At 38.2% G+C, this 11,344-nt stretch overlaps 1 protein-coding gene across 1 annotated transcript in view; it reads left to right on the top strand.

The window, feature by feature from the left end:
* Positions 1-11,344, top strand: part of RASA1 (RAS p21 protein activator 1) — a 51,692-nt gene that overhangs the window by 38,864 nt on the left and 1,484 nt on the right. The window contains exons 14-24 of the mRNA XM_017812685.1: positions 33-190; positions 485-561; positions 2,652-2,824; positions 3,021-3,180; positions 3,362-3,504; positions 4,097-4,212; positions 5,143-5,229; positions 7,821-7,888; positions 8,990-9,078; positions 9,901-9,978; positions 11,139-11,273. Coding sequence (XP_017668174.1) covers positions 33-190; positions 485-561; positions 2,652-2,824; positions 3,021-3,180; positions 3,362-3,504; positions 4,097-4,212; positions 5,143-5,229; positions 7,821-7,888; positions 8,990-9,078; positions 9,901-9,978; positions 11,139-11,273 — 1,284 coding nt within the window. The remainder of the gene's footprint in view (positions 1-32; positions 191-484; positions 562-2,651; positions 2,825-3,020; positions 3,181-3,361; positions 3,505-4,096; positions 4,213-5,142; positions 5,230-7,820; positions 7,889-8,989; positions 9,079-9,900; positions 9,979-11,138; positions 11,274-11,344) is intronic.

The following is an 11,344-nucleotide window of genomic DNA, read 5'->3' on the forward strand; positions in this document are numbered from 1 at the left end:
CAAAAAATAAATTCTGTTTATTTTTTTTTCAGGTCAGCAGTCTCATTTTGCATGTAGAAGAAGCTCATACGCTCCCAGTAAAGCATTTTACAAATCCATATTGTAACATCTACCTGAACAGTGTCCAGGTAGCAAAAACACACATCAGGGAAGGGCAGAACCCTGTGTGGTCAGAAGAATTTGTCTTTGAGTAAGTCTTAATCATCTTGAATTATTGAATTTCACTTGTAATTTGCATTGCATTTAAGATTCTTAACACGATATTATTTTACTGTATTTTTAAAAATACGGTCTATGTCTTTATACAGCACCAACCTTTCAGCCAAATTCTGCATGGGCAGAATTTTTTATAGGCACCTAACTACCTTTGTTAATATAAGTGTCTTTGGCTGATAGGGATAGCTGAGTATTGAAATGCGATTAGGAAAAGTGTAAGTGCCAGCCAAGTATAGTACTAATTGAGGTTCTCTGTCTTTTCTCCTAGTGATCTTTCATCTGATATTAATAGATTTGAGATAAGTCTTAGTAACAAAACAAAGAAAAGCAAAGATCCAGATATATGTAAGTATTTTTTCTGAAAAGATGCTTATATGTTTCAGCAATGGATACTCTGTGTGGGTTTTCTTTACTTTTGTTGAGCACTGTCACAAGAAATTTAGGCTGGTTTGTATGCTCAACATACCTCTGTCTTTGTATATTTTGGATGTCTGAAGAAGTTTTCCATTAATGGTTTTATAATGACAATCTGCATGGTGTTTAATGATAAAATGTACAGTAATCCAGTCCTGTATACGTGGCACCTTTCCTAGCTCTGCTCTAGAGTAACCATTGTCAGACAATGACTGTGCTTACCAAAAAGCAAGAGAGGCAAGAGGAAAGAGAAACTTTCAGTACTAGTCTGCTCCATGAAATGGAGTTCCATGGAGTTTTAAGTCTGACTACATGGAATTCCTTTTCAGGTTTTTGGTTCCTTCCAGTGAGAAAGGGAAAGATACGATTCTTTATTAAAAAAATAATCTTGGTTGTTTCTGAAGAAAATGTCCTTGTTTTCTTTATTTTTAACTCATCTGTCTGCTTCCCTTATTACCACTCAGGCTTAAACCTGAAGTTACATTAGTATTACCTTGATTAGGACAGGATCCATATTTTCTTCTGCCTTTTACACAAGTTTCCAATAATTTCTTTTCCTCATGTTACCCAAACAGCTACTTCTTTAACTGTGGTTTTGTTTCTGTTCCAGCAAATTAAGAGCAAGGTGGTAAAATCTTTCAGTTTCCTTGAAAAGAAGGGGTTTGAAGAACGTGAATTTGAAGATAGAAAAAAATATTTTTTTTTTTAAGTTCAGGTCTCTACCACACAACATGTTTTTAGTTTTGTTTTTTTCTGTTCTTGTTTCCCACCATACTTGTTCTTGAGCAGCTTCAGCCCTGTGCTTCCTCTTTGATGCCTGCAGGGCAGGATGGCTTCTCTGTCCCCTTCAAATTTATTCCAAGGTTTTTTTCTTTTCTGTTGTGTTCAGAGCTGTCTGTTCTAAAGCCTGTCAGAGTTTTTTTCAGTTTGGGTATATTTTGTTACTGGCCTGTAACTTGTGCCGCAGTGCTAATTTATTGGTGGGGGGTTTATTTGGCTTTGGGGTTTTTTTGTGTGTGCGGTTTTTTTTGGTTTGAGTTTTTTTGTAAAATCTGTAGGGAAACTTTGACCAAAATAGATCATTTACAACTCATTTTGAATGGTCTTGCAGAACCTGATTCAATTTGTGGTTTTTTTGTTTGTTTTTCATGTGAGGAAATTAAAAGCAGATCTCATTGAGAGTCATGGAAAGAGAGAATGTTTACTTGAGAGATGCAGACTAACAGGCTAAACTATTAGTGAAACTAACTGTGGGTTCCTCTTGGAGGATGATGGGTGTTTCACAAGCACAGTGTTGCCTGTGAAAGTACCTGGGCCCTTTCTCTGTGAAAAAAAGAACTTCCATTCAGGAACACATGTACCTGTTCCAGGTGAGCCCATGCTCCCAGCTGCTGTATCTTGCTTGGCAATTTCAAGTTACCAACACCACTGAGAGGCCAATTACTGATTTGACCATTCTGCAGATGACTTTCATTATCAGGCAACAAGTGCTTGAGACCAGTTTTTTATGTAATATGCATAAAGTGTTACTTAGCCTGGGAGTTAGTATATAGGAAATAGATATGTAAGTGTTTGGGAAGGCCATAGAACACTGTAATAATAAGCAGTAAGAAGTAATAAAGTGATGGAGGAGCAGACCTGATGGTGGTGTCAGCCAGAGGCTGGAAAGGGAATAGTCAATTCTAGACATCACCTATTTTTATTTTCAGGCTGCTACCTGGATTTGCAGGGTAGCACTTTTTTACCTACTTACTTGGGTGTTACAAGGGAAGCCATTTCAATAGTCGTGACATTTTTGAATTTATACATTCTCTACAGAATGCCTTATTTCTTCAATTTATAGGACTCTGTTAAGCCACTGAAGCGAATATGTTAATATATCGATGGCAAACTTGTTTACTCTTACTAATATTTTTTTACTGAAATAAGACGACGTGCTGAAAATAAAACGGGCTTTTTATTCAATAGTAACACTGTTTTGGTGGAAATAACGTACTTGAACGATGCTTTTTTTTCTTAAGTGTTTATGCGTTGCCAATTAAGCCGATTACAAAAAGGACATGCAACAGATGAGTGGTTTCAACTCAGTTCCCATGTACCATTAAAGGGTATTGAGCCAGGATCTTTGCGTGTTCGAGCACGATATTCCATGGAGAAGATCATGCCAGAAGAGGAATACAGTGAATTTAAAGAGGTATGAATTCGTTTAACTTTCCTTGGTTTATCTGTCAAAACTCACTTAGTTTGTTGGTAGAGATGGATCTCAGTAACATTGGTTGACATAATTAAATAATATTTACAGTAACACACATACATATATAATTTTTTTCCAAAGCTGTTATATGTTAGGAGAAGCTTCTGAATATTTTAATTTTTTTTTTTTCTTTCAGCTTATACTCCAGAAAGAACTTCATGTAGTCTATGCCTTATCACATGTTTGTGGACAGGACAGAACACTGTTGGCTGGCATTTTATTGAAGATTTTTCTTCACGAAAAGCTTGAGTCCCTGTTATTACGAACACTAAATGACAGGGAGATAAGCATGGAAGGTACTGCACTAAATCACACTAAAGTTTACTGGAATTCTGGGCAGGTGGGGAAGGAAGGGCTCCAGTATCTTCCTTTTTTCTCCTCCTTTAGTTACAATTTATGTTGAATAGCTAACACGTTTTTCCTCTCATTTTGTTACCTCCTTTTCTTAACTTTCCTCTTTCCTGTCTCTTTTTTCAGATGAAGCTACTACCTTGTTCCGTGCCACCACTTTAGCAAGCACACTTATGGAGCAGTATATGAAAGCCACAGCAACGAGTTTTGTTCATCACGCACTGAAAGACTCCATATTAAAGATAATGGAGAGCAAGCAGTCTTGTGAGGTGATACCTTGAACTGTTTGTAAACATCTTGGTTTGTTGACACAATTATCTACTGGTTGTTAACATTAAATATTAGTTTTAGAAACAGTTATTTATCTCTCAGAACTAAAGTTTGTTTACATTAGAAATGCAGGAACTGAATTCATTAAGACATTTTTTCCCCTGGATTTTGGCTTTGAACAATATTCATAGTAGAACTTTTAATTGAAAAGTTCCTGATATTAAATAATGGTTATTTATCCTGAAACCCTTTTGAAAATGGCTCTCCTAACTTCTGTGTTTCACTTCAGCTTCATTGTGGAAAGGATGGTAGTCATCAGAAATTTGGATTGAGAGAGCAAAAAGGTCACACAGATGGATAGTGCTGAATATCTGAGCTGTTAAAAGTCAGATATGTGTATTAGAACTTAAAACTTTTGCTTCTTCACATTTCCTGACCAGTCATTGAAACAGGCTAGTGAGTTCTATAAGAGATGTGTACAGCAGCAATTACTTAATTTATTTTGAAGTAGTATTCAGTGCATAATATTATGAAACTATTTATGTAGTTCTCTTGAGGAGAAGAAACCTAATCTTTTTCTCTTTGTTTTAGTTAAATCCCTCAAAGTTAGAAAAAAATGAAGATGTAAACACTAATTTGGCACATCTACTCAGTATACTTTCAGAACTGGTGGAGAAAATTTTCATGGCTGCAGAGATATTGCCCCCGTAAGTGTGCGCTTTTCTGTTCAGATTTATACTTGAAAATTCCTGTTTCTGTGAATTACATTGCACATTAAAATGATGTTCTTACTGATTTATATTAGGATTGCTGTATGGATACACAGGAATATAGATGGGGGGGAAAAATAACACTTCCAGCAGTGCTTTTTACAAAAGCCTCTTGCACACTTGCTTATCTTTTAAGGAAAAGCTACTAGACCCAAGAGGTCAGGGAAAAACAAGAATAATAAAAATAATCAATCTCATATTTTCACAAAAAGTGAAACACTACACAGGGTTTTTCTTCCAGTGTGTCGTTAGCTTTTAAGGTATAAAAAAATCTTCAATTTTGAGACGTCAGCGTAGCACGGAAGTTTTGTGTTACTGCTGGCAAAGTTAGCATTGAAAGGTGCACTGCTTTTAAGTGTATGGTGCAGCACTCAATATTTTCTGAAATACGCCACAAATTGTTGTATTTCTTTTAATGGGAGAGGACTGTTGCAGTGGTTGCTTAACTTCTAAACACTATCCCTCATTTATGGAAAGAATGGTTATTTAGTTAAGAGAAAAAAAATTAAAGCATCAAAATTGTCTTTTCTTTAAAAAGACAGGAACAGGAAACAGATAATTAATTATAAAACATTTAAAGCACATCTGAATGGTCATTGAATGGCATATACAATGTGTTTTGCCTGTAATTTATAAATTTACTTTTTAATATAAACTTTAGAAAATGTATAAATTTGTTAACTTATAAATTAACTCTTAGGTAAAGGTAACTTAAAGCTTATATTTAAGTTAGTAATGTAAAGTTGGTAATAGTTCTGCATGAAGTAGGAAGTTGCTCTAGGTCCTTTCTCACCAGTGTTTTTGATTCTGTAAGTTTGATTTTGAGTAATTTGAGGTAATTTGAGTAATTACCTACTGCTTCTACAGGACATTGAGGTATATTTATGGGTGCCTACAGAAGTCTGTTCAAAACAAGTGGCCAGCTAATACCACCATGAGAACCAGAGTTGTTAGGTAAGTTACTTGTCAACTTTATTCTGAAAATAAGCTAAAAAGCTAAAAGATGTTAAAGACATACTGCAGTGTGCTTATCTGTGTTTCTTTCAGTGACAAAACTATGCATACCTGCACAGTTAAGATACTGAGGCACAATGTCCCAGTTAAGGATTATGAGCTTGCTAGATTCTTAGTCATGTTCTTAGAGGCTTGCCAGAATAAAATGATGTAGTGTAGAGGTCAGTATAGCTGGACTTAATGGTTTTAACTTTGAATTTGTGGTGCTCCTGTCCAGTCATGTTGAAACATTCCAGAGCTCCTCTAATAATGTTTCAGGAGGTTATAGAACCTGGCTCTTCTGAACTCACACCAGCATCAAAACTCCAATCTACGTTATTAAACCAATGCAACACACAAGTTCTTCTCTGTTCATTGCCAGGGCAGATCAAACAATAATCTTTGCTGGTGTCAGGCAGTTAAATTATTGGCAGAGGTTTATCTCCCCTGGAGGGATCTTTCAGAGGATTTGTCTTTGGCTTGTATTTTTATCATTTTGTATTCCATACTGCTAAGGGGCATTGCCTTCAAATGGAGGCTGCTCTTACTGTGAGAGCCCTTCATATTTTGAGGGTCTAACCTCTGCTGGAAGGCTGTAAAGGTCAGCAGTGAATTCCATATCTCTTTGTGTTTGTCCCCAGCAACAAAGAGGACCATGTGTCTTTCCTTAGTGGATACACAGCTCACATGCAAGGTTTGCCCGAAGGCCTCCTCTGGATGCTAAAAATACTGGATTGCTTGCTTTTGTGGTGTTCTGTTTTCACAAGTGGATACTAGTGATTTCTCTCTAGAGTACAAAGTTTCACAGCCTTCAGTGATCCTGTTATCTTTTATTGCACTACTTTTTGTTTAAGAATGATTAAATATTCAGAGGTGGCTGGACAATTTTTTGATGTCTTGGTATCTTCCCTACTGTATCAGTCAGAAGGTGCTGCCATTTCTCTCTGGTCATTAAACCCCCATGTAGATATTTGCTCATTCTTCATTTAGGCAGGTTGACCAAGGTAAGAAGCATCAGATCTTCCCTATCAGCAGAGTCTCTGCTAGATTTGTACCTCGTTGGCCCTCAACTTTGGGCACTTTAAAAGAGGGATTGATGTATATGCCATGGCTTCAAAATTAATTACTTCTTCATAGCTTTAAATTCACACCACAGAAAATACTTTAGCTTAACCTATGGCCAGGAACTGTTTTCTTACCAGCCCTTAGTTTGTGTTTCTTATAGATGTAAAAGAACATCTATAACAGAATATACTAGGTGTCTTGGACATATGGAAGATACATTAACCTCACTACCGTGTTTGTCATTTTCAAGTAATGAGGACATCCATCACTGCGTACTTATCAACAGGCAAGGTAGTGTAAAGTCCCCTTCCTCCTTTGTCAGGAAGTGGTCAGGCTCTGGTAGCATAGCATGGCCAGTCTTCCCGAGCGAGGATTTGGGAAAGGTCATTAACCCTTCGAGCCTGCGCAGTGGATTTTTTAGGTGAGACACAGCGTGCGCTGAACTGAGCCCACCCTTTAATCCTGAGGTTCATCTGCCGGGGCCGAGCAAGCTTGGACAGTGGCAGTGAGGTCCCCAGGACGTAGGTTTGTTTAGAGTGACCTTCTCTTAGATGGATTGCCTTACAGGGCTGACGAGCTCCATCTGCCCGGGGGGCTGGGAATCGAACCCGGGTCGCAGCAGTGAAAGTGCTGCACCCTAACCACTAGACCACCAGGGGCCCCCTCGTCAGGCTCTGGTATTGCTGTAGTGAAAACCAGCCTGCTGGTGGTGTCCAAGGACAAAGTTACAGATATTATAGATTTACTCAGTTGGCTTGTATGTCACTTCATTGTACAGCAGTTAGCTGGAGTTGAGGTTAACTTGAGTGGATGGTTTTCACTTTTGTATTAGCAGAAAGTTAGGTTTTTCTTATGCTGCTGAAGGCTATTCTGGCTTCAGCAAAACAAACTGAACTAGTTCTGCAGTTAAAACAGAGCACATTTTTTTTCCAGCTTTCTAGATGGCAGCAATTATTTCATGGAGGAAAGTAGCATATCCCTTATTATTTTTCTACTGGAGTGTATTGCCATCAGGATATGGAGCAGCCTAAGTTGACCTAAGGCTGTGTTGCGCCAAAAGATATGTTCCCTTTGCCCACCCGCTCCTGCACTCCTCGTTAGGATGGCTTGGGGAAGTGAGTGGCTGTGGGATGGATGACACCCAGTAGCAGATAATGGAGAACTTTTGGTAGGTCAGAGACTAGGGGCTCCTCCTTTTTGAAGCCAGCATGTTTTGGGATTGGCTTCATTATCACTTCACAATTAAGTTCTTCCCACATGATTTCAACAGTTCACTTGAAATCTGAGTGCCTATTCTTTCAGCTTTGTAGTTCATAGAATCATAGCATGATGATCTTAATTTGTTAATATTTTCACAGAGCACATTCTGGTTGCTTTGGTGTTTGTCTCAGCAAGATTCCATGTTAACTTAAATCCTTGAAGACTACCCAATTTTACATTAATTCTCTAATGCTATGGAACAAAATGCAATTTTCTTTCCATTTCAGTGGCTTTGTTTTTCTTCGATTGATTTGTCCTGCTATCCTGAACCCAAGGATGTTTAATATCATCTCAGGTGACTAAATGCTTCAGATTGAATCTATACGTTATACAGCAGGAGGCATGAAATCGCTTGTAATGTCTAATGCAGCAAAATATGAAGTTTCTTCAAATACTCTGTTCAAAGTCATGTTATCCATGTCACTTGGCTCACTTCTCCTTAAGACAGCTGGCGTATGCTTTTCTCCCTTAAAGGTTTGATTGTAGTTATCTCCAATGTAATTTTAAAGTCCAGAGAAACATGCATTGTTGATATTTAATAATAACTTTTTGAATTAAAGTCTAGCATTGCTTAATGTATTTAGCAATGGAAAAATGGAATTTTGGGATCTTCAGATGTCGCTTTCAATACAGTGCAGTGCCAAAGTTAATGGCTGAATTCAATGGTGTCTCTGAAATGAGCAAGATTTATAAAGTTCATATGTTCCTGCAGAGTTTGGAATACATTTGTGGACCTAGAAAATCATTCCAGAACAACTTGTTTGAATGTCCTGCCTACATGGCTTCCAGCCATTGGAGAGGTCTTTTGACTCATTAAATATAGTAAAATCTCAAATACAGAATCTTACAGATGAGAGAGGGGCAGCATTCAGAAAGGGTGAAAAATAGGAGGAAATAAAAAATCTGGTTCAGAAAAGCTTGTTTTCTTCATTCATAGACAGTTTTTAAGACAATGTAGCATGTTTTCTATCATCAGTTTTTAAGCTGTATTAAATGAGAAGAACTGGGTTGAACAGAGTTTCTTTCTTTCTCTCACAAAGTAATACTTTCTGTACATGGTTTGGAGAAAGCATTTGAGAAACACGGCCTGGATCCTTTCTTTAGCATTTTATTATCTTCGAGTAGTTTGCAAGTTAGGTACCTCCTAATTTGGGTTGCACTGTGACTGCAGGTGTAAAAAGTCAGATTAACAAGTTTTTTTTGGACATCATTAAAGCAGCTTGTTTTATTTCATCAAGTGACATCTTTTACATGATGTTATACTATTAAAATTATATTTATATAATGTTAAAGATACATCATTAAAAATATGAATGGGAAAAGAACTCTTTTTATTTGTGACTGCTATTAATTTTAAATGAATGGCCAGTAACTCTCTATTTTGCAATCCTGCCAGATTCTCCTTCCCCCACTGCTGCAAGAACGCTGACGCTGGTCGCCAAGTCTGTGCAGAATTTAGCAAATCTCGTTGAATTTGGAGCTAAGGTGAGTATAATTTTACACAGAGGACAATGTGGAACTGTGTTTCCAGTACATTTTTTACATGTACTTGTGTAATGCATGCAAAAATCTGTTGCTATTTTCTCATGCTGACACTCTGACATTTTCTCCTCAGATTCTCCTCTTTCTGACCTCGGATTTATTACTCCTTAGTTTGGTGTTTTCTGTGGAAGAGCACCTCAAACTCTATCTGTATTCACTGTCATACTGCTAGACATAATTAATGGTGTAAGTCAGGTGTACATATTGCACTAAAAAGCCCAAGCTTTCAATAAAGTATCAATTATAAGACTAAGAGAATGCCAGCATTAACTGGTCTATCTCAGTTCCCAGGCTGAAACATTGCTAAAAAGAAATTTGTTGATGTACACATAATTAACATGAACGCAGGCTGGCATTACAGTTATTTCTCTGACACACAGAACTTGGAATATAAGAGTTAATGAAAAAAAAAAAACGAGAAGGGGGACACTTATTCCTGATCATGCCTCTGAAAGTAGAGCATCTGTTCATTGCAGCCAGGTATTGAGAGACACTCATCTTAATGCAAATTCATAATGGTATCCATGTGTAAGAAAAATTCTGAATCGGAGATTCTCAATCTTCTGGATACAAGAAAATACTGAATTCTGTATTCTTTTGTGTGGTTGCACACCAGACATTAGAAATTCACTTGAAAAAAGATAACATTATTCCAGTTTAAATACTTGGTTTGCAGTGTCATTTGCCTGACTGCGCTGTGTTCCCTTCAGATGTGACAATTATCTTGGCATTACTTTGTTAATGAATGCTCTTTAAAATTACCAGGAGCCATATATGGAAGGGGTAAATCCATTCATCAAGAGCAACAAACATCGCATGATCATGTTCTTGGATGAACTTGGGGTAAGTGGTTAAAAAAATATTTATTGAAGTTACATAGCAGCATTATAAATTAAAATTCTTTACACTTCTTATTAACTAGCTCAAAAGTGCATTAATTTTGAATGCTTATAACTGAATACATTTTTTAATGCACGTTTAGAGACTACAGATTGCTTGTCTGTTACATGGAATTAAAACCATCAAATATCTTCCTAGACTTTATTAATTTAGTGCCTCTGTAAATGTGAGAAGCTCAAAATAGATTTTATAGCCATGAGACTAGAAATTTTGGCCAGCAATACAAACCTTTAAAAACATGTTTTAAACCAAAAATTTTTATGTCTAATTTGTCACATGGTTTTGACCAGAGATGGAAATTAATTTTTGGTTTAAAAATTACTAGGTCGAATCTTGGTTAGCATTGCCAAAAGTGTCACTGCATGCATTCTGTATATTGTAGTTCACCACTCTGGGTGAAGAACATCTTCTACTATCCAACCTAAACTTCCTGACACAACTTCAGACCATTCCCTCAGGTCCTGTCACTGGTCACCACAGAGAAGAGATCAGTGCCTGCCCCCTCCTGTTCTGCTCACTAGGAAGCTGTGTAACTGCAGTCAGGTCTCCCCTCAGTCTCCTCTTCTCCAGGCTGAACACACCAAGTGACCTCAGCTGCTCCTCAGGCCTCCTCAGCTTCCCCTCAAGGTCCTTCACCATCTTCGGTCCCCTCCTTTGGACACTGTCTAATACCTTAATATCTTTCCTGTATTGAGGTATCCAAAACTGCCACAATATTCAAGGTGAGGCTGCCCCAATGCAGAGCAGAGCAGGACAATCCCCTCCCTTGCCCAGCTGGCAATGCTGTGCCTGATGCCCCCCCAGGACACAGTTGGCTCCTGGCTGCCAGGGCACTGCTGACTCATATGCAACTTGTCATCGACCAGGACCCTCAGGTCCCTTTCCATGGCACTGCTTTCCTGCATCTCATTCCCTGTTCTTTACCTACATCCATGGCTGCCCCATCCCAGGTGCAGAATCCAGCACTTCCCCTTGTTGAACTTCATATGGTTGGTGATTGCCCAGTGCTCTATAATACACAACAAGAAAGATGGACTGGAGATTTAGCTGGAAAGACCAAAATTGGTCTTGGCATCCTAAATCTGTGTTTTGTTCTGTTGAAGAATGTTCCCGAGCTCCCAGACACTACAGAGCACTCTCGGACTGACCTGTCCCGGGATCTGGCAGCCCTGCATGAGATCTGCGTGGCACACTCGGATGAGCTCCGGACGCTCAGCAATGAGCGAGGTGTGATGCAGGTAAGGTAACACCAGGCAGGGTCAGTAAGCACATCACAGGTAGAGGTGGCATGTCCAGAGTTACTCCTCAG

This window comes from Lepidothrix coronata, unplaced genomic scaffold (assembly GCF_001604755.1).
Source record: "Lepidothrix coronata isolate B3197 unplaced genomic scaffold, Lepidothrix_coronata-1.0 Scaffold37, whole genome shotgun sequence".
Classification (NCBI taxonomy): domain Eukaryota; kingdom Metazoa; phylum Chordata; class Aves; order Passeriformes; family Pipridae; genus Lepidothrix; species Lepidothrix coronata.